Source organism: Aureococcus anophagefferens (assembly GCF_000186865.1).
Source record: "Aureococcus anophagefferens unplaced genomic scaffold AURANscaffold_10, whole genome shotgun sequence".
NCBI lineage: Eukaryota > Pelagophyceae > Pelagomonadales > Pelagomonadaceae > Aureococcus > Aureococcus anophagefferens.
In genome coordinates, this window is record NW_008705570.1 from 1,590,777 (window position 1) to 1,618,704 (window position 27,928).

The following is a 27,928-nucleotide window of genomic DNA, read 5'->3' on the forward strand; positions in this document are numbered from 1 at the left end:
GTCGGCAACGCGCCGACGAAGCGCGGCTTCAACATGATGTTCGAATTGGCGCGCCACGTCCGCAAGGTCTGGAGCCGCAACGAGATGCTGAGCCGCTGCGAGCCCATCGCGCCCGTCGACCCGGCGAGCGACTCCGACGACGAGCCCGACGACGGCGACGACGGCGCCGCGGCGCCGGGCCGGCGGCGGCGCCGCGCGCCGCGGAAGCGGTCCACCGAGGAGCTCGTGGTTTCCAAGCAGCTCCTGAGCTGCACGCGCCACGCGGGGCGCATGGAGGACGCCCACGAGTGCCTGACCTACGTGCTGGCCCAGCTCCTCGAGGCCTGCGGCGTCGGCTACGACGGCCCGACGGACGCGGCCTGGGAGCGGTCGACGCTCGTCCACGACGTCTTCGAGTGCACGCTGGGCCAGGCCGTCGTCTGCGGCGCCTGCGGCTTCCACAGCAAGGCGCACAGCGTCGAGCTGGCCCTGCGGCTCAACGCGACGCTGGGCCTGTCGCCCGAGGAATTGGCGAAAGCTTCCGCGAAGGACGAGTCGCCGGGGCTCGGCGGCCTCGCGGAGAAGTCGCCCTGGAAGAACAAGGCGGCGACGCGCGCGGCGCTGCGCATCGGCGCGGCGGGCGGCCGCCGCGAGGACACGACGCCGCCGACGGACGTCGTCGAGCTGCTCGAGCTCTTCTTCGCGTCGGAGACCATCGACGGCTACAAGTGCGACGAGTGCGACCAGAAGTCGACCTGCGAGAAGATCGCCGGCTTCTACCAGACGCCCAACGCCCTCGCGCTCTACGTGGACCGCGTGCCGGCCTTCGGGGCTTTGTTCGGCAAGCTGAACCGCAAGGTCGCGTTCGACGAGACGCTCGACCTCGAGCCGTTCCTCGCGCCGGGCGCGCCGGCGAACGCGGACGAGACCTACCGCCTCTTCGGCGTCGTCTGCCACCTCGACGTCGCCGGGTCCACGTTCTTCGGCCACTACATCTGCCACGTCCGCGACTCGAACGGCGAGTGGTGGTCTTTGGACGACGAGCGCGTGATCCCGTCGGACTGGGACCACGTCAAGGACGCGTCGCCCTACCTCCTCTTCTACGCGCGCAACGCGCCGCACCTCTCGCCGCGCCTGACGCCGCCGAAGCAGGAGCCCAGTGCCAAGGCGAAGGCGCGCGCGGCCAAGGCCGGCGCGCCCTGAGGCCGCGGCGGCCCTTTTTTCTCCCACCCCGCTTATAAACAACCGTCGCGCCTCGGTCCTTTACTTCTCGTCGAGGTAGACCTGCCAGAAGTGCGACGCCGAACTCGTGATGGACGAGCCGCCGAGGGAGCCCCCGGGGCTGCCCATCCCGGAGGGGTTCGGCGCGGTCCTCGGCCGCCGCTTCGGGCTCCGCTTGCGGAACTCGTCCATGCGCCGCACGGCGCCCGCGGACACGACGGAGTGGCCCGTCGACGGCCGCTCCAGGGACCCGGGCACGGCGACGACGTCCCGGCCGTAGAGGCTCAGCCCGCCCACGGCGACGCGGTCCTCGATCGACGGAGAACCGGGCCGCCGGAGCGTCTTCCAGACGCCGCTGGGCCGCGTGCCCATGATCGTGCCGTTGAGGCCGAGCTCCTTGGGGTCCCGGAAGTAGCTCCGGCAGCTCCTCGGCACGGCGCTGTTTTTCTCGGAAACTGTAACGGCGTGCGCGCCGTTCCACGCCGCCTCCCGCGCCAGGTTCCGCCGGTCCGTGAGGGACCGCTGGGGCTGCAGCGCGCGCCGCCGGTGGTGGCGCAGGTCCAGCGCCGCGTGCTCCCAGGAGACGCGGTCCCAGGACCGCAGGGGCGCCCCTGTTTTTCGATGTACCTTCGCCTCGCGGCTGTCGGTGTCGTAGGGCACGGTCCGCCACTTGGGCAGCTTCGACAGTTTCAAACCCTGGCTGTGCTTGGGCCCGCCGCTGTGGAAGCCCTCGGAGGGGAAGCCGTAGGGCGCCTGGAGGCTGCAGGCCTGGGGCGCGCTCGGCGCCGCGGGCCGCCGCCGCGACCGCGCGTTGAACTTGGAGCCCCGGTGGTGGCTGTAGCAGGGGATGGACGCGGGCACGCGCAGGTCCCGCCCGCCGTCCGCCGGCCGCCCGACGACGCCGCAGGCCACGCCGTTCACGGGACCGTTGACGGGCATCGCGGCACGCAGACGACGACGCTCTCCGAAGCACGGGCAGCCGAGAGCTCGGCGTTGAGAGTTTTGGGGAGGTTCAATTGCAGTGCTCGTGCAGTGGCAACTTTCTGCTGCAGACAGTGCGGCGACGAGAGCATGCTCTGCGCTTTCTCGCGGTCCCCGCGCCACTTGCGGCAGCTCCGCGCTTTCCAGACGCGCGCCGAGCACAAGGCCTATCTCGATGCCGTGCGGCGCAGCGCGCTGGCGCGTCCCGACGACGCGCGGCGCGCCGACGAGCCGGCGAAGGTCGCGCCCTTCCTGCACAGCGTCGACCCCATGGCGTCGCACCTGCAACTCTGGACGGCGCCGCGCGGCGCCGCCGGGACCGCGGCGGCGTCGATGATCGAGGCGGTCTACCCGCTGTCGACCGACGAGCCGCTGCGGCACAGCGTCCGCGACGTCGGCAACGGCTACTCCCCCTTCCGCCTCGGCAAGTTCTTCGAGGCCGTCGACGCGCTGACGGCCGACGTCGCCTACGCGCACACGGACGGCGAAAAACGGGGCCTCGCGCTGGTGACGGCGAGCCACTCGCACTCGCGGAAGCTCGAGAGGACCGCCATCGCGCGCGATTTGAGTCTGCGGTGCTACGTCACGCGGACGGGGTCCGCGTCGCTCGAGGTGCGCACGGACGGCGTCCAGGTCGACGAGGCCGGCGTCGAAGTCCTGGTGAACTCCTGCGCGACGACGATGGTCGCGGTCGACGGCGCGACGGGCAAACCGGCGAAGGGCGCGGTGCCGCCGCTGGGCGCGGCGGACGCGGCGGACGCGTCGCGCTTCGAGCTCCGCGACGAGCTCGCGGCGACCCACGCGGCGATCCGGCGGCGCCGCGCCGACGGGTCCATGCTCCTCCGCGACGGCCGGTCGCACCCGCCGCGGCCCGAGGAGATGGAGGCCGTGCACGAGCTCGAGCGCGAGGCGCTCCGCGCGCGCGAAACCGGCGACCGGCCCGTCAAGTCCATCGGGGCCAACGCGACGTTCCGGTCGTCGTTCGTCGTCTTCCCGGAGCAGCGCAACGTCCACGGCAAGCTCTTCGGCGGCTTCGTCATGGAGCAGGCCTTCACGCTCGCGTCCTACGCGGCGCGCTTCTTCGCGGGCGGCGCGCCGGTGGTCCCGCTCGGCATCGACGACGCGACGTTCAACTCGCCCGTGTCCATCGGCGACTGCGTGACCTTCACGGCGCGCGTCGTCCACCGCACGGCCGAGACGTGCCGCGTCAACGTGTCCGTGGAGATCCGCGACCCGGCGGCGGCGCACCTCGCGCCGAAAAAGTCGAACCGCGCGGTCTTCGTCTTCGCCGCGCGGTCCCGGACGCTCCTCGTGCCCGAGAGCTACAGCGAGGTCCTCATGCACGTCGACGCCGCGCGGTTCTCCGCGAGCGAGGGGCCGGACGACGCGGAGGTCGTCGCGCTGCTGGGGGACTCGCTAAGTTGAACTTTACAGAGAAGCCCTTGTTTCACGCAACCGCGGCCCCGCCAGCATGATGGACGGTGACATACCCGAGGTGTGGGGGACGGCACGTGGTATCATAATGGCCGTGGAGAGTCAGAGCGACGCTGCGTCGCTTCGCGCTCTGATTCCACGGTTTCCGAATGAGCTAGTCGGGCAGCTGTCCTGCACGGTATTGCCGCGCGCCTGCGAACTTGGAGACGGGGAGATTTTGAGCATCCTGTTGGACGCCGGCTACGCCGTGAATCCCGACCTGGAGCAGCACCTGGAGCCCCGCACACATGCTAATGAATCACCGCTGCACAAAGCCGTGGAAATGGGGCATGAGGATTGCGTCGCCATCCTCCTCGACGCGGGCGCCAACGTCGACGCCACGAACGTCGAAGCTGAGACACCACTACATTATGCTTGCTGGACGGGGGGCGCGCAGATAGTCGCGCGCTTACTGGAGGCGGGTGCATCAATCCACCACGATTCGGGCATGGGCTACATGGAGGACTACGACCAGGACCAGATCGTGGGGAACGCCACCGGCCACCCGATCCACGTAGCGGCGGCCAAATCTCGTGAATGCGTCCAGCTACTCCTAGATGCCGGTGCGACTACGGACGTTCGGGGTGTCTATTTCGGTCAGACACCTTTGCATCATGCAGCTGAAGCGGGGCAGCTCGAATCTCTTCGTCTACTGCTCGCGTCTGGCGCCGAGGTCGACGCGCCGGTGCAATGCCACGACGGCTCCCAAGACCCCAGCTCTGAAACCATCTTCTGCAACATGACCCGAACACCGTTGTCATTTGCGTCGCAGGAGAACTGCATCGTCGCGCTCCTTGCCGCTGGCGCCGATGCGAGGAAGTCGACCATATGTCCCGCGGCGCTTTCTGGCAACCGGCGTCTTCTCTATCTGCTGCTGCGGGCCGGAGCGAGGATTTCATGGCGGGCGCGTGATGACAATCCCCCGGAGCCCGGCGAACAGCTGGGTGGGCGCGTGATGAAAGTTGATTGGTCTTTCTTCTATTTCGCGGGCCATAAGCCGATACCGAGCGAGGTCCCGGAGAGCACGAGGCTTTACCTGGAGAAGGTCATCAAGGCGGGCCCGCGGGCCGGCGATTTCGCGCCCTACGAAGCGAAATGTCGCCAGGTGTGCGGGAGCATCGTGGTGCGACACGTCTCCGGCCATCGGCTCCCCCGTGCACTCGCGTGCGAAGTCGCTGCTTTCTGGGGCCACCTCGGGGGCGAGTCGGGGCATACTAGCGTGTGAGTAACGGCCGGCATAGATGCGCATGTGAAGTGTACGACGAGACCGTTCTTCCTGCGAGCGAGACTCTGGCGGCGGACGCGTGCGGCAAGGCGTGCAAGTAAGCCTTCAAGTAGGCCTGCGGCGCGCGGACGAACGATGATGAAGTCTGCCCGACGGAGTCTCGACGGGCGACGAGCAGGTTTGAACGAGTGCTCTCCGAGCTGCAGCCGCCCTCTGCCTCGTCCTTCGGTCCCCTGCACCGCACGTTCCAGCGCGCGAACCCATGGCGAACGGCAAGATTCCCGAGGAGGACCTCATGGACGGGCGCGGCGCACCGCGTCCGCGGCGCGCCGCCGCGCCGGAAGACGCGCACTCCCTAGGTACTCGCTGGCCGAGGTCTTCGAGCAGTCGCGGTCCCACAGCGGCTACACCTACGACGACATCATCGTGCTGCCCGGCGAGATCGACTTCGGCGTCGACGCCGTCGCGCTCGAGACCAAGGTGACGAAGAAGATCGCGCTGAAGACGCCGTTCGTCTCCTCGCCCATGGACACGGTGACGGAGGCGAACATGGCCATCGCGATCGCGCAGCACGGGGGCCTCGGCGTCATCCACTACAACATGCCCGTCGCGGACCAGGTCGCCGAGGTGAAGAAGGTCAAGGCCTACAAGAACGGGTTCATTTCGGCGCCCGTCGTGATGGCGCCGGACCAGACGATCGCCGAGCTCGACGACGTCAAGGAGAAGTACGGCCACTTCGGCATCCCCATCACGGTGGACGGCAAGCTCCACTCGAAGCTCGTGGGCATCGTCACGAAGCGCGACGTCGACTTCGTCGAGGACCGCGAGGGCACGAAGATCTCTTCGGTGATGTCGACGGATTTGGTGGTCGCGACGGAGCCGTGCACGCTCTCGGAGGCCAACGACGTCCTGTCGAAGAACAAGAAGGGCAAGCTGCCCATCGTCAACGCCAACTACGAGCTCGTGTCGCTCATCTCGCGCACGGACCTGCGGAAGGCGCGCGACTACCCGCTGTCGTCCGTCGGCGCGGACAAGAGCCTGCTCTGCGGCGCGGCCATCGGCACGCGGCCCAACGACCGCCTGCGCCTCAAGGAGCTCGTCGACGCCGGTCTGGACGTCGTCGTCCTCGACAGCTCCCAGGGCGACAGCGTCTTCCAGAAGGACATGGTCAAGTGGATCAAGGCGACGTTCCCGGGACTGGAGGTCATCGGCGGCAACGTCGTCACGCGGCTCCAGGCCAAGCACCTCATCGAGGCCGGCGTCGACGGCCTGCGCGTGGGCATGGGCGTGGGCTCCATCTGCACGACGCAGGTCGTCTGCGCGTGCGGGCGCCCGCAGGCGTCCGCGGTCTACAACGTCGCGCGGCTCGCGCGCCAGTACGGCGTGCCCGTCATCGCCGACGGCGGCGTCGGCAACACGGGCCACATCATCAAGGCCTTGATGTTGGGCGCGTCCTGCGTCATGATGGGCTCGATGCTCGCGGGCACCGACGAGTCGCCGGGCGAGTACTTCTTCCAGGACGGCGCGCGGCTCAAGCGCTACCGGGGCATGGGCTCCCTCGAGGCCATGAAGCAGGGCAGCGACAAGCGCTACTTCGCGTCCCAGGCCAAGGTCAAGGTCGCGCAGGGCGTCTCCGGCTCCGTCATCGACAAGGGGCCGCTCGCGTCCTACATCCCCTACCTCCGCCAGGGCATCCAGCACGGCATGCAGGACGCGGGCGTCAAGGACCTCCCGGGCCTCCTCCTCGCCGCGTCGTCGGGCAAGCTCCGCGTCGAGCTCCGCTCGCCCGCGGCCCAGAAGGAGGGCGGCGTCCACGGCCTCCACTCCTACACCGTCCGCACGCACCAGTCCGCGTAGGCCACCGGCGCGCGTCCCGCGGCCCAAGCCCCGCGGCGCACCCCGGGTAAAAAGAGCGACGGCAGAACGCTCGGGCGTTTTATTGAACCATACATTGCCCTTAGGTTGCACTTTCTTCGCAGAGCTCTCTCGTGAGCTACCCACCGCGCCGTCGTCGTGCGTGGGCCTCCACCGCTGCGCCACGATACGTTTGCTGTCGTCGCGCGCAACGATGGCGAAAGCTCTCACGATTACCCACTGCCCGCACTGATCCTACAACAAGAAGGTCGGGTTTCTCCTGCAGAAGCTGCGGACCAACGCCGACCTGAACATCACGGAGAAGCACGTCGACGCGCGCGGCATCCTCTACATCGACACGGCCGAGGGCCGCTACTACGCGAAGCGGCGCTACCCGGACGTCAAAAATCCGCAGCCGACGCCCGCGGAGGTCGACGGGTTCGTGAAGGAATTCGTCGGCCGCCCGCTGGACGCCGACGAGCGCGCGCGCTACGAGGAGATCCATCGCATCCAAGCCGCGCACTTGCTCGAGAAGTTCGGGCCCCAGGACGGCATGTGATGCTGCGCGTGAACGAATCGCGCCAACCACGGGGACGAACATGACGGCGCGCGCGGAAAACGACCGCGCGCCCTGACACCCAACCCCACAGCGTGCCTAACCTGACGCCTGGTGTACAGTGCCTAGTCTCACGCCTTGTGTAGTGTATCTCTGGTACCGTCGGGACTAGCTCTGCCCGGCGGGGGCGTCGTCGGCCGGCGCGCGCGGCGTTTCGGGCGGCGGCTCGTCGGCCTCGGTTTTCGAGCGCGAAGTTCCCGCGCCGTCGTCGGCGCAGCATCGCGTCGGAGGCTTGCGCGAGCTCGGCGTCGTAGGCGGCGGCGCGCGCGGCCGTGTCCTCTGCGCGCGGGTTCGTCGCTCTCTCGAGGCCGTCGCACCACGGGCCTTTGCCGTCGATGCACACGAGGGCCGCGTCGGCGCGCGGCGCGACAAAAGACGCGACGGCGGGCGGCAGCGTTGCGAAGAGGCTGCGGCGCGTCGCCCTCGGCGGCGAGAGCGCATAGCTCGACACTGCTAAAAGGAGTAGGAGCCTCATGCTTTGCGGTCCGCGTCTTTCGCGCTGCTGTTCGTCGCGAGAAATTTCTGGCCGGCCGTGTAGCAGAGATGTAGCGTGAGCACAGCGGCGAATCCAGCACTCAATAAGAGCTGGGTGCGCTTGTCTACCATAGCCCAGCAGAGAGAGCGGTCGAGACGCGGCTCGATCGATCAATTGAGAGAGGGAGACAGGTAAACATCGACATTGCCGCCTCATTGCAGTGGGCTGCAGGGTGTCTAGTGGGCATCTTCACGCACGTTTTGCGTTCCGACCGCGACGCCGAATTCGCCCAGACACGCAAACATATACGCTAATTACAAGTCCTCCATCGTCACGCCGCCGACGACGAAGCCCTCCCCGTCGTTCGGGACCATCTCGAAGCCGCGGGGCGAGCTCGGCGACCGCGGCGCGCGCGGCGGCGGCGGCGGCGGCGGCGGCGCGCGCGGCGGGTCGACCCAGAGCGCCTCCGTGGGCGCCTTGTCCGCCGGGACGCTCGCCGCGGCGGGTTTCTCGCGCCTCCGGCACACGTAGGCGCCGCACGCGAACGAGAAGCCGTTCAGCAGCGCGAGAAAAACACAGAGCCAGAAGAGCATGTCCCGGTCGCCGCCGTCGTCGTCGTCGTCGTCGGTCGCCGGCTCCGAGGGCGCCGCCGTGGGCGCCGGCGTCGCGCCGACGTTTCGGCAGCAGCCGCAGTCGTCGCCGCAGCCGCTGTCGGAGAAGTCGCCGCCCACAGCATCGCAGTCGTCCGACGACGCCATGCAGAGGCCGTCGTGCTTCGCGAGGCAGTAGCTCATGGCGACGGTTCCCGCGGTCTCGCAGGTCGGGAGAATCCGCGGCTGTTTGCAGCAGAAGCACGCGGCCCCGCAGCCGGCGTCGCCGTTGCCGAAGCCGCCCATGGCGTCGCACTCGCCCGTGGAGTTGACGCAGACGCCGCCGCTCGTCGCGTTGCAGTAGGCCTCGGCCAGCGGCGGCGCGAACTCGCACATGGTCGCGGGCAGCCCCTGGGTGACGCTCCATGGCGCTGCGAGCGCGACGAGGCGTGCGAAGCTGCCCATGCCGCTCGAAGCACCCGGTCGCCGCTGATGCCCGACTGCGGACAGTCCCAATTCCCGACGACGCCGTGCGCCGGATGGGCAGAAGAAGCTTCGCGCGCAGTCCCGAAGTTCAATAATCACTTCAAGCTGGGAGTATTGCCACAAAGAGCTCTCAAAAGCGCCGGCGCCGCCGTCGCTGTGCAACGCAACGCAGCCAAAGCGACGACCATGTCCGCCCAGCAGCGCGCCTCCTTGGACTATTCGAAGTTCGACATCGACATCGTCGACAGCGACGAGGAGGCGATCGCGCCCGCCTGGGAGGCGGCGAAGAAGGCCTCGGCGGCCGCCAAGGCGCGCCTCGACGCCGAGTCGGCCGTCGAGGCGGCGAAGACCATGGCGCGCGCGCCGACGCGGACCGTCGTCGGTCCGGAGCCCGAGGGCGGCCCGTCGAACCCCTTCGACTTCGACCTCGACAACGCGCTGAAGTTGTTGGAGAAGGCCGAGGCCGGAGTCTGCGAGAGCTTCCTCGAGGCGCTCTCGACGCAGCTCTTCAACGCGCCGCTGCGCAAGGCCGCGGCGGGCGAGGCCGGCGCGCTCGCGGCCATCGTCGGCACGCTCACGCGCCACCCGGGCCACGCGGGCGTCGCGGCCAAGGGCTGCCGCGCGATGCGCCACCTCTGCTTCGGCAACGCGCTCAACTGCGCGTCCGCGGAGGCCTGCGGCGCCGTGTCCGCCATCGCCGTCGCCCTCACGGTCCACGACACCGGCGACGTGCGCCACGAGGGCGTCTGGGCGCTGACCGTGCTCTGCAACTCGTCGGAGACGGCCCTCCGGGCCGCGAGCCGGACGTGCTTCGACCGCCTCACGGCCATCGCCGGCGACCTGGAGGCGAGCGGCGCCCAGACGTCGGCCATGGCCATGTTCCTCGTCGAGAAGGTCGGCGAGTGGCGCTGCGGCGGGAACCGGTAATTTTGGATCGTCTTATTTCTTCGCCTTCTTCGCCGGCGGCGCGCGCGCGGTGAGCGGCTTCGGCAGCGGCGGCGGCAGGGGCGGCGGCGGCGGCAGGGCCCGCGGCGGCGGCGGCGCGGCGGGCGGCGGCGCCGGCGGCGGCGCGGGCGCCGGCTCGACCTGCCGGTACTCGGAGAGCTCCGAGTTGTACCGCGTCCGGTCCGCCGCGGCGAGGTCCTCGAAGGGCTTCTTCTCCTGCGGCGTCGCCGCCTTCCACATGGCGCCGACGGTCTTGCCGAGGTCGCCGAAGGTCAGGTCGCTGTTCTCCCGCTTGAGCAGCAGGCGGTGGTGCTTCGAGAAGTACCTGCGCGGGTTCGGCGGTTTCGGGAGACCCGCGGCGGCGGGCGCGCGCGGGCGGACGCACATGTAGGCGGAGGTCGCGGACTTCGGCGCCTTGGGGTCCTTCTCCCGCCGCTCCTTGCGCTTCCGCGGCTGCGCCGTCACGCCCGGCTTCTTCTGCTCCGCGTACGTCGCCGACAGCACGCCGTAGGCGCGCGCGCGATCCGCCGGCAGCGCCTTCCACTTGTCGGCGATGAGCGCGCTGAGCTCGTGGGGCGCCAGGGTCGGGTGCGCCGCCTGCACGACGTCGCGGTGCTCGCAGAAGAAGAGCATGAACGGCGTCAGCCGCTCGCCGGAGCTCATGGCGCTGGAACGGCGAGGCGCGCGCGGCGCAGCGGTCGCGGCGGTGCGCGCCTTCGCGTGCGGCGCGTGGAGCGGCGGCCGCGCGGCGCTATGCCTCGCCCCGGCGCCGGCGTCGACGGGTAGGGCGCGCAGCGATCACGGAGCTCTCAGTCAAGGAGGGCCATCGTCTCGGCGGTGGGCGGCCGAGCTCGCGGGGCCGGCCGAGCCGTCCGGTGCCGCCCGCCGGAGCGTGCGACGCGGCCGGCACCTCGATCGGCTCCCTCAGCCCGAGGCGAATACTCCTAGCTACACATAACCATACACGCGAGGCCATCACCCCCGGATGCCCCAGTTCGTGCCCGGGATGGGCGTCACGGGCGGGCCGCCGCCGGCCTCCACCTCGCCCCCCGGCCGCCCGTTCTGGAGCCAGGCGACGGACGCCGCCGGCGGGACGAACTGGAAGCCCACGGCCCCCGCGGAGCGCCGCGTCACGAGGTCGAGCGCGCGGTCGAGGGAAATGCAGACGATCGTCAGGTCGAAGCCCGCGGGGTCGTCGCCGGGTTGCTGCGTCGGTGGCTTGGCGTTGCCCACGGCCCGCTCCGCGTCGTCGGGGCACATGAACAATGGGCACACCGTCTCGCCGTAGGCGTTGGGCATCGTCATCTGGAGGCAGCCGAAGAGCGGGATCGTGCCGTCGTCCCAGGCCTCGCCGCTCGGGTTCCGCGCGGCGTCGAGCGCGGCACTCCCCGGCACGACGACGGCGCCGCCTGCCGCCTTTCGCTCGTAGGCGTCGCCGAGGCCGATGGCGACGAGCCGCAGGCCGAGGCCGGGATACGCCTTCCGGTTCTGCGCGAGCGCCTCCTGCGCTTCGGCGCAGTCCGCGTAGCAGAGCGCCAGCGGCTTCCCGTCGCGCTCGTATTCTAACGGGTTGCCCTGTTCGTTGCAGTGCACGAAGACCGGCAGCTCGTTGAGCTCCTCGAGGAGCTTCGGGGTGAGGGTTGTGGTGGCGCGGAGAGCGGTGTTTCGGCGTGGTTGTGCTATGGGTGCGAACAACGACTCGGCGCGATGCAAGGCAAGCAAGCAGACGACCAGGCACGGCCAGACCCCCTGATTCGGCAGGCGCATCGCGTGAGCGTCTGCAAGTTGAACAGTTCTTTGCAGGCGAAGTCGCTTTGAGAGAGCATGGTCGCCTAATCAAGGGAGACTTGCACCCTAAGATGGCCACCGCGCGCGCGAAAAAGCTCGCAACCCAAGCTGAGGACCTCGCGGAGGTCGGCGACACGGCCGGCGCCATCGCCAAGTACGAGGCGGCCGTGCGCGAGGACCCCGGAGACGCCATGCTCCAGATGAAGCTCGAGTCGCTGCGCGGCGGCGCGTCGGCCATGGACGAGCTCTTCGCGCAGATGGCGGCGAACAAGCGCGAGCAGCAGACCGTCCACGAGGCGCCGCCGGACCCGGCTCAACCGCTCGCGCCGGAGCTCCGGGAAGACGCGGAGCAGCTCTGCCGCTGCGCCGAGAAGGGCGACGTGCCCGGCCTCCGGCGCCTGCTCGCCAAGGGCGCCGACGTCGACGCGGCGAACGCGCTGCGCTACGGCGATCGCGCGCTCCACTTCGCGAAGGACGTGAAGACGGCGCGGGCGTTGCTCGACGCGGGCGCGGCCGTCGACGCGGGCGGGTCGAACCCGACGTGGACGCCTTTATTGGCGGCGCTGCGCTTCGGCCGCCTCGACGTCGCGAAGCTGCTGCTGGCCTCCGGCGCCGACGCGACCGTCGGCGACGGCGAGCGGCCGGGGCGAAACGCGCTCTTCGTCGTCACGTCCGGCTCGGCGCTCGACGCGGAGGAGCGACTCGAGGCCGCGACGCTGCTCGTCGCCGGCGGCGCGGACGCGGCGGCCTGCGAGCGGAGCACGGAGTGGACTGCGCTCCACGACGCGGCCGTCAACGACGACCGGGGCGTCGCGCGGCTGCTTTTGGAGCACGGCGCGAACGTCAACGCGACGTCGACAAAGACGCTCATGTGGGACGCGGGCGGCCGCGTGACGCCCTACGACGTCGCCGTCGGCAGCGGCTTCGACGACCTCGCCACCATGCTCGCGGGCTTCGGCGGCGCGCGCTTCGGGGATTTGCATTGCTACGCGGGGCCCCAGGGGAGGATCTAGGAAAAAATAATTCAGTCGCTCTCGACACGGCGCGCCTTCCGGCCCTCGGAGCCGTCGTCGCTCAGGGACCGCTTCCGCGGCGACGACGACGACCGGCGCGGCTCCGGCGACCGCGACGACGACGACCGGCTGAAGCGGCTGCGGCTCCGGGAGCGCCGCGAGCGCGACGACCGCGACGACGACGACGACCGGCTCCGGCTGCGGGACTTCTTCGACCGCTTCCGCTCCTTCTTGAGGCGCTTCTTCTCCTTCTTGCGCTCCTTCTTGAGCCGCTTCCGCTCCTTTTTGGCGGCCCGCGCGTCGTCGCCGGAGTCGTCGCGCCGCGGGGCCGGCCGGGGCTCGTCGTCGCCGCGGCGCAGCGCGGGCACGACGCGGAACGTGCGCGCGCGGTCGTCGAGGAGCACGCGCAGCTCGTCGCGGAGCTCGTCGCGGATCGCGTCCGCGAGGTCGAAGTCGCGGAGCAGCTGCGCGTCCCTTCGCGCGGCGATTTTGCGGTGCACGCGGTCCTCGTCTTCTCGCGCCAGCGGCGGCCCGTCGTCGTCGGCGTCGCGCGCGAACCCGCTCCGCCGCCGCGCGCGGTCGTCGTCGTCGGGCGGCGGCGCGGCGCGGTCGACGAGCGGGCGCGCGGCGTAGGTCCGGCGCGCGTCGTCGACGAAGACGCGGTGCTCGTCCCGGAGGACGCCGCGCAGCCGGTCCGCCTCGTCGAAGTCGCGGGACCGCTTCGCCCGCACCCGGGCGAGGAGCAGCTCGTCGACGGCGTCGTCGAGGGGCGCGCCGTCATCGTCGCGCGCGTAGCCGTGGCCGCCCTCGGGCGCCGGCGGCGGCCGCGCGCGCGCCGCGCGCGCGGGCTCGGCGCGCTCGATCAAAGGGCGCACGGCGTAGGTCCGGCGCGCGTCGTCGACGAAGACGCGGTGCTCGTCGCGCAGCAGCCCGCGCAGCCGATCCGCCTCGTCGAAGTCGCGGGACCGCTTCGCTCTGACTCTCGCGAGCAATAAAGCGTCGACGGCCTCGGCCGCGGCCGGCGGCAGCGGCTCGCCGCCGTCGTCCCTCGCGAAGCCGTGCGCGTCGTCCGCCGCCGGCGCCGCCGCGGGCTCGGCGGCCCGGAGAAATCGGTACGTGCGCCGGTCGTCGTCGAGCACGAGGCGGCAGCCGCAGGCCGACGCGACGGCGTCGAGCTCGTCGCGGATGGCCTGGGCGCTCGAGTAGTCGCGGTGGTGGCGGGCCGCGCGCCGCGTCGCGAGCCGCGCGACGAGGAGCGCCTCGTCGGCCGGAGCGAGCGTCACGCCCGAGTCGTCCGACGGGTCCCGCGCGTAGGGCGGTTCTGCTGGAGGAAGCGGCGGCGGCGGCGTCGGAAGCGGCGGCGCCGCCACCGGTACCGGCGGCCCGTCGGCCATGGGCGACCCGTCGGCCATGTCGACCTCGCGGACGGCGCGCGGCGCGCCGCCGCCGCGGGACCAGCCCGCGACGGGCTGGCGCCGCGTCGCCGTCGCGTCCATGGGCGCCGCGGCGGGCCCGAGGACGCGGTACGTACGATCGCGGTCGTCGATGCGGACGCCCGCGGCCTCCAACGCCGCGCGCAGCCGGTCCGCCTCGTCGAAGTTGCGCTCGCGCTTCGCGGCGACGCGGTCCAGCAAGAGCGCGTCGAGGCGCGCGGCGTCGTCCGGGGTCAACGCCACGGCCCCGTCGTCGTCGCGGCGGTAGCCGTGGCCCCGGGGCCGCGGCGGGCCGGGCCGGCCGACGCGGTACGTGTTCCGCCGGTCGTCGACCTCGACGCCCGCGGCCCGTAAGAGGTCGCGCGCGTGGTCCGCGGCGGCGAAGTCGCGAGAACGCTTCGCGCGGACCCTTTCGAGGAGCAGCGCGTCGAGCTGCGCCGCGTCGTCGGGGCTCAGGGCGACGGACCCGCCGTCGTCGTCGCGCGCGTAGCCGTGGCCCGTCGGCGGCGGCCGGCGGAAGACGCGGAACGTCGCGGACCGGTCGTCGACGGAGACGCCCGCGTCGCGGAGCCGGTCGCGGACGCCGTCGGCCGCGGCGAAGTCGCGCGCGCGCTTCGCGAGGACGCGCTCGAGCAGCAGCCGGTGCAGCGCCGCCGCGTCGGCCCCGGAGAGCTCGCCGTCGTAGTTCTGGCCGTCGTCCTCGGCGACGTAGCCGTGGGCCTCCGCGAGCGCCGGCACGCCGCCGCCGCGGGCGAGCGCGTCGATCTCCGCGGCGCGCGACGACGCGGCGTCGGGCCGCTCGACCTCCATGGAGTTGTTGGCGGACTGTTCGACGGCGAGCTCTGGGTCGTTCGCGGGTCTCGTCGGCGTTACACCGTTCGATGACTGATATTTGCGTGTTATGCGACCGCTAAACGCGCTCAAAAAGCGCTCGTCGAGCGGCCATAAGCGCGGGCGCCGCGGTGGTAAAGCCAATGTTTGACTGCTCCCGCGAGATGATGCCGTGGGCGATTGCGATTAATTGCTTCGGCCTGTGTCGCAGCATGGTCGCGTCGCCTCTGGTCGCGTCGGACGTGACGAAGGCCGTCAAGGCGCTGCTCGCCTATCGGTCGAAGCAGGGCCGGGGCCTCGACCTCGACGCCGACTTCCTCACGGTGCAGATCGGCCTGAAGCAGGCGCCGATCACGCCGTCGCCGAAGCCGCGGCTCGTCGCGCTGCCGCACCCGCTCAAGGACGCGAGCGAGCTGAGCTGCTGCCTCATCGTCAAGGCCGCGGACAAGCCCTGGCTCAAGGCGCTGGCCGTCGACGGCGAGGCGCCGGGGCCGAAGGTCAAGCTCACGAAGCTCGACGGCACGCGCGCGGCGAACCGCGCGCGCCGCGAGGAAACGACCCGGGCGCCCGGGTCCGGCGTCGAGACGGACGCGGGCAAGCTCGTCGACAAGGTCCTGGCCTTCGACAAGCTGCGCAGCTCCTACAAGCAGTACAAGGACAAGCGCGAACTGCGGGACCGCTTCGACGTCTTCCTCGCGGACGACCGCGTCGCGCCCATGCTCGGCAAGCTGCTCGGGTCGACGTTCTTCGGCCGCAAGAAGCAGCCCATCGTCGTCAAGGTCACGCGGCCCGAGAGCCTCGCCGCGCAGATCCGCAAGGCGACGGCGAGCGCGCACGTCGTGCTCAAGGAGGGCACGTGCGTCGCCGCGAACCTGGCGCACACGGACATGAGCGCGGACGAGTGCGTCGCCAACGTCGTCGCGGGCGTCAACGCCGTCGTCGGCGACCTCGTCCCCAAGAAGTGGAACAACGTGCTCTCGGTGTCGCTCAAGCTCCCGGAGAGCGCGGCGCTGCCGCTCTACAACGCGGACCCGACGGCGGGCGCGGGCCTGCCCGACGCGCCGCCGGCCGCAACGGCGCCGGCGAAACGCGCGGACACGCCCGCGGCGCCGGCGAAGAAGCCCGCGAAGAAGGACGCCGCGGCGCCGCCGCCGGCGCCGAAGCGCGCGCGCGACGACGCGAAGCCCGCCGCCGCGGAGAAGAAGGCCAAGAAGCCCAAGGCCGCGCCGAAGGTCGTCGCCGCGGCGCCCGCGGCGAAGCGCGCGCCGTCCCTCAAGGACAAGCTCAAGGCGAGGAAGGCCATGAAGTGCTAGGGCGCGCGGCGTAAAAAGGAGCGACCGGGTGTCATGCGCAACAACAGGGACGGCGCGGCTTACGCGCGCCGCGACATCGCCCTTCCTAGAGGGCCATGCGCACGCGGGGGTCGTTGCGGAGGACCGCGTAGCACTCGTAGAGCTGGTCCGCGGACGCGACGGGCGCCTCGATGGTCACGGACGTGTAGGTGCCCTTGCCGCTCGGCGTCGTCGTGAACTTGATCTTCTCCGGGGCGACGTCGACCGTCTTGGAGATGTAGCCGACCATGTCGCCGGCGAAGCTGTCCTCGTGCTTGCCGATGACCTTGATCGTAAACTCGCAGGGGTACTCGACGAGCTTCTCGAAGACCTTGCCGCCATTGTCGCGCTCGAACTTGGCGATGAGGTCGCCCGCGTCCGAAATGTGGAGCGCCATGGCGTGTCGTCTTTGCGGCGCCGGCGCGAAGGAGGACACACTGGCCGCGAGGAGGCAGCCGAGCGTCGCGGCGCGCCACATGCCGCGGCGCGCGCGGGTCGCTGAGGCGCTGGCGCGACTCGTGCGGCTGCGTCCGCCGCGCAGCCGAGGAGCTGGCTAGGCGACAACCGGCGCCGCGAAGGTCGAGCCGAGTCGACGATTGCTGTCGATGTGTTTTGCTCGCCGCACGGTTCCAAGTGCAAGGTCGATGTTGACGCGCGGACCAAATTGCGCGCCTCCGGCACCGCGTCGTCAGAGTCCCGTTATCAGGGATGTGGGGGAGTGGTCTAGAGCCAGTAGAGGACGACGCGGCGGAAGAGCGGGTCGGGGAGCTGGGCGCCGCGCGACGGCTTCTTGGCGGCGGGTTCGTCGGCGGCGCCGTCGTCGTGCGCCGCGAAGATCCAGGCGAGCTCGCTGGGCGCCGACGCGAGCGGCCGCGCGCGGCCCGCGGCGCAGAGGGCGCGGAGCGCGACGAGCCGCGCGCGCGCCGCGCGGACGTAGCTCGGCCAGACGGTGGAGCTGCCGTCGGGGCCCGACCAGTACGAGACGAAATCCTCCGAGGGGAAATGCTTGTTCGGCCCGAGGGGCCAGTACTTGACGATGCGCCGCGTGGCGGACCAGGAGCCACCAGCCGCGGCCAAGGCGTCGGAGACGAGGTCCGCGCACGCGCGCATGGCGTCCAAGGTCTCGGGACTCTCGCCCCACTTGAAGTAGCGACCGTACTGCTCCCGCCGCTCGGCCTCCTTCCGGAGCCGGTCCGCGACCAAGGTCATCGGGGTCTCCCAGCGCGGCGCCGGTCCGAGGTGGCCGGCGAGGTGCCGGTGGATCGTCGCGCCTCGCCGGAGGAGCGTCCGCGTCGCCTCGAGGTGGCCGTGGAGGAGCGCGATCCAAAGCGCCGTGTAGCTGAACAGGCTGCGAGTGTTGAGGTCGCGCGCGCCGGCGTCGAGGAGCAGGTCGATGCACCGCGCGTGCCCGCCCGCGGCCGCGTCCCAGAGCGCGGTCCGCCCGGCGATCGGCTTGAAGGTCGGATCCGCGCCGTGGGCGAGCAGGGCCTCGAGCGCCGCCGCGTGGCCGCGCGACGCCGCCACCTTGACGGCGGTGGTCCCCTCGAACTTGTGGTCGACGTCCGCGCCGGCGGCGACGAGCGTCGCGACGGCCGGCGCCGCGTCGTACTCGGCCGCGACCATGAGCGGCGGCCGGTCGCCGCGCGCGGGCCGCTTGAAGCCGTAGCGCAGCGTGGGCATGCAGAAGCACCCCGGGAACAGGTATCCCTTGCGCACGGTCCCGGGGAGCGAGAAACCGCACTCGCACGCGCCCGGCAAGTTCGGATCCGTACCCGCGGCGAGGTAGCCCTCGAGGGCCCGCAGGTCGCCGGTGCGGATCGAGTCGCGGACGAGCGCGGCGTGCGCGGCGGCCGCGGAGCGGCGGTCGTCCTCGGCGACCGCCGCGGCGGCCGCGGCGGCCGCCTCGGCCTGGCCCTCCGGGCTCTCCTCGTAGCGGCGGCGGTCGCCGCGCGTCGTGACCATTTGTTCTCGCAATCGAGGAGCGGAACAGGGCGTCGAAGCGCGGCGAGCGTGCGGGGGGGGGGGGGGGCGGGGGGCTTCTACCGACTCGGACAGACGCGAGCGAGAGGGTTATTAACTCGAATTTTTTGGTTTGCTGTGGCGAAACCGTGTGAGTTTTGTGAACGGCGGGCGCGCTCGGCCTGCAGCCCTGGTAGCTCACTGATGGGTAAACCAATGCTACATGAACTACTACAATACTAAGCTGCGATTCCCACCAAGGCAAACGTTACGCCAGCCCCGCGCCGTCGCGGAGCTTCGGCGGCGGGTTCGACGTCGAGCGGCGCTTCGGCGGCGGCGGCGCGTCCGGCTCGTCGGGCGGCGCCTTGCGGTGCGAGTCCAGGATCTTGCGGCTCGCGAGGGCCGTCGAGTCGATGTAGGAAAAGATGGGGAACCCCTCCGGGTCCAGCCCCGTCGGCTGGCTCATGGCCTTGCCCACGGTCAGCAGCCCCAGGAGCACGATCGTCGTGAAGAGCACCGTCAGGCACGGGAAGAAGAGGCCCGCGGTGATCGACGACGACGCGCCGAATTTCAGGCCCATGTCGACGGCGAGGACGAGGAGGTAGCAGGCGCAGACGAAGGACACGAGGTGCGAGTAGGCGAAGGGGATCTCCTGGAAGCGCTCGTCGAAGAGCGTCTGCATCGACCCGCGGAAGAGGATGACCATCTCCTGGAGCGCGACCATCTCGTTCGGGCTCGAGATCTCGCCCCGCTGGTGCGCCGCGGACAGCGCGGCGAGCGCCCAGAGCACGAACTCGTGGAACGCCTCGCCGCTCGCGTCCTCCGTCGACAGCTTCTGCGCGGAGAAGGCGCGCTTCTCGCGGGCGCTCAAGAGGCCGTGGCGGCGCACGAAGGGCTCGAAGAGGTTCTTGCGCGTGTACGTCGGTGTCAGCGCGCAGTAGCCCGCGCAGTGCGCCGCGTTGAGGTACCGGTAGAGCTTCTCCGCCGTCGCGATGGGCAGCCTTCCCGCCGGGGGCCGGTCGACGTCGTCGTCGTCGAGCGCCTCGGCGACGGGGATGGCCGCGTCGCTGTAGGCCCTCGCGGTGGAGACGACGTCGGAGATCGTCCGGCAGCAGATCTTCACGGCCTCGTACTGGCGGTAGAAGCGCGTGTAGCAGTGGTTCGAGTAGAAGACGATGATGAAGGAGACGAAAATCGAGAGCTTCACGACCGTCGAGTCGCCGTCGCCCTCCTTGTCGCCGACCGCGCCGCCGCGCTTCAGCACCGCGGCCGACACGTAGACGCCGAGCACGAAGCGCGCGACCCACGTCGAGAGCACGCGCGGCACGATGGACGCCGTCAGCGCGAGGTCCAGGCGCCAGACCAGATCCACGGGGTTCATGCGCCGGCTCGAGTCCAGCAAATCGCAGCGCTTGTCGTCGATGGCGACCGTGTCCGCGAAGGTCTCGGGCGTCATCGTCTCGTTCGACAGGTTCGCCGCGGACCCGTACCAGCGCAGGCTCCGCCGCACGCGGACGACCGTCTCCGTGTTCACGCGGCAGCAGGCGCCGCAGCGGCCCGCGTACTCGTGCAGCGACCACCGCACGTCCTCGGCGTAATCCCGCAAGACGTCGCGCGACTCCTCGACGAAGGACCTGCGCCGCCCGACGGGGCTGCCACCGGGGCCGCGCTCGTCGGAGCGGGCCCGCCGCGCCGAGGCGCCGCCGCGCGTGACGATGGTCGAGGGCTGCTTCGCCGGCGACCGCATGAGCGTGATGGAGTTGAGGGACCGCGCCCGCCGGTGCGTCGGGAGCGGCGACGGCGACGGCGTCGGCGGCTCGCCGCTCTCGCTCAGGTCGCCGAAGGAGTCCTTCCGCTCGCGCCCGCCCTCGACGTCCGGCGCGGCGGGCTCCATCGGGTACGAGGCCATACTTCAGTGGTTTTTGAATGTTCAATAAAAATTTCACATATCAAAGTGGGCGTTTTATGCAATCTCAAACAGAGCTGCTTTCCGCGCGGCGCTGCCGGCACCATGGGCGCCGGCGCGTCGTCGGCGCAGCAGGTCGTGCAGGAGGCGTCGGACACGCAGGCGCTCGAGGCGTTGACGGCGCTCTACCTGCAGGATGCGTCGCGCGCGGCCATGCTCGTCGAGTCGGCCAAGAGCGCGGCCCTGGAGCAGAAGGAGAGCGGCGCGGCGCCCGAGGCGACGCCCGAGGCGAGCAAGCGGGACTGGGACGCCTTCCGCGCCGAGCTCTGCGCGGAGCACAACCTGGCGCGCGCGAAGCCCCTGGAGTACGCGGAGACGCGTGTCAGGCCCATGCTCGCGCGCTTCGACGACAAACGGTACCGCGACGACGGCGGCACGAACACGACCGCGCGGGTGCTGCTCACGCAGGAGGGCGCGGCGCCCGTCGAGGACCTGCTCCAGGCCCTGGCGGCCCACGAGCCCTGCGGCGCGCTGACGCTGGAGGCCGGCCTGAGCGGCGCCGCGCAGCGGCACGCGGCGGACCTCGGCTACTCGGGCGGCATGGACCACGGCGGCACGGACGGGTCCACGGTGCAGACGCGCATCGAGGCCTACGGCGAGTGGTGGGGGTCCTGCGGCGAGAACATCTCCCTCGGCTTCTCCGGCGCGCGGAACATCGTCCTCTGGCTCCTCGTCGACGACGGCGTGCCCGGCCGGGGCCACCGGAAGAACATCCTGGACGCCAAGTTCAACGTCATGGGCTGCAGCGAGCTCCGCGAGCACGTGAAGCTGCGCCAGTGCATCGTCTTCGACTACGCCACGGGCTTCGGCCCCAAGAAGAACGTCATCGCCGTCGCGCTGCAGGCGGAGGCCCGCGCCGGAAACGACCGGTCCGGCGAAACTTCAAACCTCTCGATCTCGGTCAAATCGAGGTCGATTCGGCTGATTTTTGGACGAATCGTTTTCTCTCGTCGAGTCGTTGGCAGACAACGAAAGGACTGTGCCAGAATCGTTCGAATACGCTGAATTCGTGTCGAATATTTTGCGTCCCGCAGGCGGAGGCCCAGGGCGAGATGAACGCGAACGTCTCCGCGATCCTCGACTCGCTGCCCCACGGCCTCGAGCAGCTCAAGGAGGAGATCACGACGCTCCTCGTGCCCGACGCGCCGGGCCACCCGAAGGTCATCATCGACTACAAGCCGGGCTCCGTCGAGGCCAAGTACATCACCGTCGCCGACGGCAAGCGCTCCACGCGGACGCGCAAGGCCACCTGGGCCACGGAGAGCCAGTGACTCTTTTTTGGGGGGTCCGGCGCGTAACCGCCGGGTGGTCTACTTACGCCTGGGCTGGCCACGGAGAGCCAGTGAGTTTCCGGGGTGATCCGGCGCGCAACCGCCGGGTGGTTTATTCGCACGCGCCGTACGCGTCGTAGGCGCCGTAGGCGCCGTAGGCGCCGTCCGCGTAGCCGTAGTAGTAGCCTACTTGAGTAAGTAGGACTTCTCGTCGGGCCGGTTCGGCGCGGGATCCACGCGCTTCCAGAACCGATCGCCCAACGTTTCGGCGCTCATGCCGTAGGTCCAGAGGCCGCCGATGGCCCAGCGAATCGCGACGTGCCGGATGACGAGCAGTCCGCACGCGTCCACGCAGAGGTAGAGCGCGGCGAGCGCGACCTGCTTCGCGCGGCCCACGCCGGCGTCGTCGAAGACGTCGCGGCAGCCGCAGAGGATGCAGACTTGTACGTCGACGAGGAGCGCGAGGAGGAGCACGTAGAGCATCCAGTTGTACGTGAGGGTCATGGTCTCGCGGCGCCCGCCGAAGTCTTTCGATTCGTCGTCGAAGGTCATGAGCGTGCCCTTGGAAGTGGCCTTCTGGAGGAGCCACGCGTTCGCGATGACCGCGACGACGACGACCGTCGGCGTGATCCAGTTGCAGGCGTGGTACGCCCGCCGGAGTCCCGCGGGCGCGGCTCGGGCGACGCGCGCGGCCGCCGCGAGCGTCGCGCGCGCGCGCGCCGTCCGTTCCTCATAGAGCTGGAAGAGGCGCGGGTGGTTGACCCCGAAGAAATTCTGCGAGGGCAGGTCCGGCTGCAGGACGTCGTCGAGCTCGAGGATGAACCCCATCGCGAGCGCGTTCAGGAGGAGGTTGAACGGACCGTCCGCGGAGCCCATCATGAGGCCCACGATGTCGAAGTAGAACCACACGAGCGACGCGCGAAGTATGGAAATGAGCGAGCACGCGCCGATGCGGAACGCGCGCTCCGCGGCGCGCGGCCGCGTCGCCGCGGGGTCCGCGAGGATCCACTCGCGACGCATCATCAGGTAGCCGGCCTTGAGCTGCTCGACCTCGCCCGAGAGCGTGAGGAGCGAGACCGCGAGGCCGCACAGGATCGTGGGCCCTATGATCAGGAGCGGCAGGCCCAGGTACACCGAGTCGTGCCCTTCAAGGAGGTCGTGGAAGCTGCTCGGGTACGGCAGGCCCGCGCGGTACGCGCTCTGCAGTCTTTCGTCGTCGATGTCGTACTCTTCGACGAGTCGGGCCCACTCGCTCGCGAGCCACGACATCTGCTGGATGCAGGTCAAGCTGAAGACCTGCAGCACGATGAGGACGAGGACCGCGACGAAGTTCGCCAGAGTCCGCGCGGTCAACGGATCGTACATGAGCATCGTCTGCACGCGAAAGTAGTAGGACGCGTCCGCCTTCTCATAGAGCCGCTCTTCGTTCGCGCGCTCGAGCTCCTCCCGAAACTCGCCGCTGTTCTCGGTGCGGAGCCGCTCGAGGTCGCCCTTCGTGCCGAGCGCCGACGGGTCGTCGCTCGCGGCGGTCTCCGCCGAATCGCGCGCATCGTTGACCATAATCTGGGGGGGCGCCGGTCACAATCGTCGCCGACGCGGAGGGATTTGAGCGGGCGAGACTCGCTAAGCTCTTTCACCGCAAAGCGCTTCAAGAACCTGGTTGCACTTCGGGGTTTCGGGCGTGCCAGGAATCGGGCGCCGAGAGCATGATGATCGGGCAGCCGAAAGCCAAGCAACCGCACTCGCAATCCAGTCCCACGCCATGGCCATCTCCCACAAGAGCAAAACGGCGACGGGCCACAAGGTCGTCACCTTCGCCTCGGGCACGGAGGCGCGCGCAGCGTCGCCGAGTTGCGTCGTCGCCCAGAGCCTCGACGACGGCGACGACAAGCAGCGCCGCCACGCCATCCCGAACTTCGACGACGACGACGACGACGACCAATGGGGCGCCTACATGGTGCCGCCGACGCCGACGGCGGACGCGCGCGTCGAGTTCGTCGGCCTCGACGCCCGGAAGCTCGAACACGCGTCGGACGCCGCGCGCGACGGCAACGACTTCGCGCCGCTCTGCGCGCTCCTGCGCAGCGACAACGAGGCCTGCGTCGCCCAGGCGGCCATGGCGCTGCGCTGCTGGGCCCGCAAGGACAAGAAGCTCGACATTGCGAGGGCCGGCGCGATCCCGCCCCTGTGCGCGATCGTGACGAAGACGGACCGCGGCGCCGGCTGCCGCGCGCAGGCCGCGGGGTGCTTGCGCAACCTGAGCGTCGACGCGCGCTGCCGGGCGCGCATCGGCAAGGAGCACGACCTCACGCTCGCGCTCGCGGAGCTCGTCGTGAAAGGCGCGACGCCGGCCGCGCGCGAGCACGCCGCGGGCGCGCTGCGGAACCTCAGCGTCCTGCCGGCCGCGCGGGACCGCATCGCCGCCGTCGCCCTCAAGCCTCTGGCGGCGCTCGTGCTCGACGGCGACGACAAGGGCCGGGCGCAGGCGGCGCTCTGCCTGGGGAACCTGGCGAAGGACGACTACGTCGAGGCGCGGATCGGGCGCGTGCCCTGGCTCCTGGAGGCGCTGGTGCGGCTCACGAACGAGGACGACGGCGAGCTCGCGACGGCCGCGCTGTCGGCGCTCTGGAACCTCACGGTGTCGGCGAAGAACAAGGCGACGGTCGCCGCGTGCCCGGGCGTCTTCCGCCGGTTGCTCGACGCGCTCCGCGAGGACCACGACTGGGCGAAGAAGGAGGCCGCGGCGGGCGTGCTCTGCAACATCACCATCGACGCGGCCATCGCCGGCGACTTCGCGGCCGTCGAGGGCGCCGTCGAGGCCGTCTTCGATCTCGCGCTCAGCTGCACGGACCGCTGCAAGGAGCAGCTCGTCGGCGTCCTCCGCAACGCCACCGCGGTCGACGCCGCGCGGGCGGCGATCGCGACGATCCTCGGCCTCAAGCCCACGGCGGCGGAGCACGTCGTCGACGCGGCGCTCCTCGACTTCCGCCGCGGCTCCTGGGACGCGCCCGTCGAAACCTTCGGCGTCGGCTTCAAGCCCGCCTACGCGCGGCGCCACGGCACGCGGCGCTCCGTCCACGAGGACGACAGGGCCATGTAATTCTACACTGCTATGTCACTCGGCGCTCCGTCACTCGGCGCTCCGTCCACGAGGACGATAAGGCCATGTGCAATCTTCTTAGCGCTTGAGGCAGTACGCCACCGACAGCGCGAGCAGCGCGACGGTCGGGAAGAACGCGTCGGCGATGTAGCCCGCCATCTTGAACTCGTGGACGAGGTTCGCGCCCGCGTTGCTGTGCGGGAACTCCTCCGGGCAGTCCGCGACCCCGAGGAACTCGCACAGAGGCGCCCAGCCCTGCTTGACGTTGAAGACGAGGAGCCGGTCCGCGGGCACCGTCGCCCGGACCTTGGCGATCCACGCGTCGTAGGCCGCGATCGCCGACGCTTCGTTCGCGTCGCCGGACTCGTCGAAGTCGATGCCCAGCAACTCGTACATGCGGACGCACATGTCGAGCAGGTCGACGAAAGGACGGAAGAGCGCGAAGGGCGGCCGCGCGAAGTTCCGTTCGCCGGGGACGCGAATGCGATTCCCGATCGTCGAGATGAAGCTCTTGGCCCAGACTTCGGCGGAATCTCTAACGGTCAGGATCACCTTGGCGCTTTCGTTGAACGCCATCAGCTGCTCGTAGAAGACGCTCATCGGCCAGTCGAGCGACGCGTTGTAGCCCTCGCGGGCTAAGATGTTCGCCAACGGCGCGCCGTCCGCGCGGTCGCCGTCCATGAACGCCTTGATCTCCGCGCCGTGGAAGCCCTTCATGCACTCCTCCATGTGGTACGTCTTATAGTTGAGCGCGTTGAGCGCCTCGCGGAGCGAGTCCGTGCCCGTGCGCCCGAAGCCGGCGCCGATGACCTTGATGCTCTGGGGTTCGATATTGCGCTGCTCAGGGGTCTTGCCGAGGACTTGCTGGTCGAACTGCTCCGCGACCATGCGCTTGACGCGCTCGCGCGTCGTGACGGCCTCGGTGAGCGTCGCGGCGAAGAGGCACGCTGAGATGAAGCGGTGCCGCATATTTTCGTCGCGTTGCGTGCAAGGACGGCAGCACAGGCGAATTCTTGCCACACCTCGCCTCGCACAAGTCAACGAGCTGCTTGCCGAAGTGGTTGCAGGAAGGACGGCAGCGCTGGCGCAGACCAGCGCAGGTTTCTTGAAACACCTCGCCTCTCAAAAGTCAACGAGCTGGGTCCTTGAAGTGGTTGCAGGGCAACTTAAACCTAAACTAGAGCCCCGCGCGGTAGTCGCCGAGCATCTCCGTCGTCTTGAGGTAGCGGTCGAAGAAGCGGACCTCGTCGACGCCGACGAGCGCGGGCCCGACCGTCGCGTCCGCCGCGCCGGGGGCGTGCTGCATCGGGTCGTCCGCGCCCGTCGGCATGGCGACCCAGCCTTGCGTCTGGTATTTGCCGCCGTCGCAGAGCTTGCCGTCGACGAAGGCGCTCAGGACGCGAGAGGCGGGATCGGCGGAGACGGCAAAAAAATGCGCGCCGGGCGCCGCGAGCTTCTCGGCGCACTGGCGATCCAAGACGAAGCGGAAGGGGATCTCGAGGTGGGCCGGGGACAGGTGGCCGACGTCGAGCGTGACCGTGTCCTGCACGAGGCCCTTGGCGAGGCGCAGACCGCCGTCCACGGAGCCGCCGTCGGCCGCGGCCGCCGCTTTCAGCGTGGTGAAGAGGACGCTCGTCCCCGACGGCAGCGCGCCGGCGAGGCGGACGGCGATCGCGAAGCCGGCGTCGAGGACCGTCGCCGCGGGCTGTGTCGCCGTCGCGCCCGCGGCCACGGCGCCGAAGGTCGCTGCGGCGCCGGGCGTCTTCGCCGCGAAGTCGCGCTGGCGCAAGAGGAGGTCCAGCACGGCGTCGGGCACCCTGTGCATGCGGCAGTGCACCTTTTCCGTCTCCGAAATGTACAGCGCCTCCTCCTCCGCGTCGACGATAAAGTCCGGGTAGCCGATGCGGTCCGCCGCGACGGTCGAGAACAGCGCGACTTCGGGCTCGCCCCAGACGACGGTGGCGCCGTCGGTGCCGTTCGCCTGCCAGCCCGGCGCGAGCCAGTAGGGGTTGCGCCCGTTGAAGTCCCTGCCGCCGTTGTTGTAGTAGAGCAAGACGTACGCCGTCGTCCCGCCCAACACGTCGACGGCGCGCGGCGTGATCGGGCCCCGCGGGTTCTTGACGACGCTCCCGTCCGCGTAGACCGCCGCGCCCGTCTTCGTCGGGTCCGCGAAGGTCCTTCCGCCGTCGTAGGACGCGCGGCCGCCCAGCACGCCCGCGTCCGTCCGGAAGACGTAATAGAGAGCGCCGTCGTCCATGGGCACGACGTGCCCCTCCTCGGAGATGCCCGGCGCCGACGGCTCCCAGTAGCGGATGCCCTCGTCGCCCTCGGGGAGCAGCGTCCACTCGACGTCGGCGGGATCTTCGGCCGTCGCGAGGTTCTTCGAATTCAGCAGCCAGGCCTCGGTCGGCGGGTCCACGACGTACGTCCCGACCTTGGCGAACGCCAGAAAGGCGCCGTGCTTCGGGCACTCGAAGCCCTTGTCCACGGCCCACATGATGCGCACCTTCCCGCGCCACGAGTTCTCGCGGTCGATCTTCGTCTCGCGCACGGGGATCTCCCAGCGCTCCGCGGCGCCGCCCCAGGTCTTGCCGCCGTCGAGCGACCGCCGCAGCCAGAAGTGGCCGTACATGTCCTCGCGCGGGGCGTAGTCGCCGTTGAGCGTCGTCACGTTGTCCGAGTTCTCGACGTAGGCGACGTAGACGGCGTCGCCGGGGCCCTGGAAGAGCGTCGAGTAGGCGTGCTGGATCTTGGACTCGGGCTCGACGGGGTAGCGCTCGCTCCAGGTGAGGCCGCGGTCCGTCGAGATCGTCGTGATGACGTGCTCGCCGGCCGAGCCCTCGGGCTCGTCGTTGTAGGTGACCGTGCACAGCCAGGCGCCGTCCTTGCGCACGAGGCAGTTCGGCTGGTCGCTGTACCCGGAGGTGATGTTGCCGATGGTCAGGCCGCCGGCGAGCTCGCGCGGATCGCCGGCGGCGGCGCCGACGACGGCCAGAGCGGCGAGAAGCAGCCCCGAGGACGCCATCGCGGAAGAGAGCCAATCGTGAGGCTTCCAGAACGACGGCATCATCGTCATGGATGCGATCTTTACCATTTGTCGGCGTCGGCCTTGTCGTACGCAATAGCGGCCCGCGCAGCCCGGAATGGACCTCTAGTTGCCCTGCCCGCCCATGGCCCACAAGTACGCGCCGAGCATGGGCGACGACTCGCCCACGCGCGAGGACCTGCCCCGGCGGCGGCGGTCGAGCGCCCCGACCATCAGCATCGTGCCGACCTTCGAGCGGGCGGCGACCATCGGCGTCGAGCCGCCGCGGGACGGGGAGCGCACGGGCCCCCACCGGGACGGCCCGGGCCTCGAGCAGCGCGCCGTCGACACGACGGCGGAGAAGCT

The 27,928-nt window shown here is 70.3% G+C and overlaps 9 protein-coding genes across 9 annotated transcripts; 5 read left to right on the plus strand and 4 right to left on the minus strand.

Moving 5' to 3' along the window:
* Positions 1-36: 36 nt before the first annotated feature.
* Positions 37-1,182, plus strand: AURANDRAFT_64568 (hypothetical protein; the record flags this gene model as incomplete). The annotated part of the gene is made up of 1 exon (XM_009039082.1): positions 37-1,182. The coding sequence occupies one exon, from the start codon at positions 37-39 to the stop codon at positions 1,180-1,182; it is 1,146 nt and encodes a 381-aa protein (XP_009037330.1).
* A 2,731-nt stretch (positions 1,183-3,913) lies between these two features.
* On the plus strand, positions 3,914-4,330 carry AURANDRAFT_6606 (hypothetical protein; the record flags this gene model as incomplete). Its single annotated transcript, XM_009038944.1, has 1 exon — positions 3,914-4,330. A coding segment is annotated over one exon (417 nt), but the record flags the coding sequence as incomplete, so codon positions are not given.
* Positions 4,331-5,017: 687 nt separating this feature from the next.
* On the plus strand, positions 5,018-6,821 carry AURANDRAFT_53803 (hypothetical protein; the record flags this gene model as incomplete). The annotated part of the gene is made up of 1 exon (XM_009039083.1): positions 5,018-6,821. One exon carries the CDS (start codon positions 5,018-5,020, stop codon positions 6,734-6,736), a length of 1,719 nt encoding a protein of 572 aa, XP_009037331.1.
* A 3,171-nt stretch (positions 6,822-9,992) lies between these two features.
* AURANDRAFT_17746 (hypothetical protein) lies at positions 9,993-10,301 on the minus strand (the record flags this gene model as incomplete). Its single annotated transcript, XM_009039096.1, has 2 exons — positions 9,993-10,170; positions 10,231-10,301. Coding segments are annotated over 2 exons (249 nt in total), but the record flags the coding sequence as incomplete, so codon positions are not given.
* A 4,779-nt stretch (positions 10,302-15,080) lies between these two features.
* Positions 15,081-16,253, plus strand: AURANDRAFT_37654 (hypothetical protein; the record flags this gene model as incomplete). Its single annotated transcript, XM_009039084.1, has 2 exons — positions 15,081-15,407; positions 15,510-16,253. The coding sequence occupies 2 exons, from the start codon at positions 15,123-15,125 to the stop codon at positions 16,221-16,223; spliced, it is 999 nt and encodes a 332-aa protein (XP_009037332.1).
* Positions 16,254-18,468: 2,215 nt separating this feature from the next.
* Positions 18,469-20,094, minus strand: AURANDRAFT_64572 (hypothetical protein; the record flags this gene model as incomplete). Its single annotated transcript, XM_009039095.1, has 1 exon — positions 18,469-20,094. One exon carries the CDS (start codon positions 20,092-20,094, stop codon positions 18,469-18,471), a length of 1,626 nt encoding a protein of 541 aa, XP_009037343.1.
* A 117-nt stretch (positions 20,095-20,211) lies between these two features.
* AURANDRAFT_64573 (hypothetical protein) lies at positions 20,212-21,437 on the plus strand (the record flags this gene model as incomplete). Its single annotated transcript, XM_009039085.1, has 2 exons — positions 20,212-21,066; positions 21,201-21,437. The coding sequence occupies 2 exons, from the start codon at positions 20,212-20,214 to the stop codon at positions 21,435-21,437; spliced, it is 1,092 nt and encodes a 363-aa protein (XP_009037333.1).
* A 3,178-nt stretch (positions 21,438-24,615) lies between these two features.
* On the minus strand, positions 24,616-25,425 carry AURANDRAFT_64574 (hypothetical protein; the record flags this gene model as incomplete). The annotated part of the gene is made up of 1 exon (XM_009039094.1): positions 24,616-25,425. The coding sequence occupies one exon, from the start codon at positions 25,423-25,425 to the stop codon at positions 24,616-24,618; it is 810 nt and encodes a 269-aa protein (XP_009037342.1).
* A 289-nt stretch (positions 25,426-25,714) lies between these two features.
* Positions 25,715-27,562, minus strand: AURANDRAFT_64575 (hypothetical protein; the record flags this gene model as incomplete). The annotated part of the gene is made up of 1 exon (XM_009039093.1): positions 25,715-27,562. The coding sequence occupies one exon, from the start codon at positions 27,560-27,562 to the stop codon at positions 25,715-25,717; it is 1,848 nt and encodes a 615-aa protein (XP_009037341.1).
* Positions 27,563-27,928: the final 366 nt, after the last annotated feature.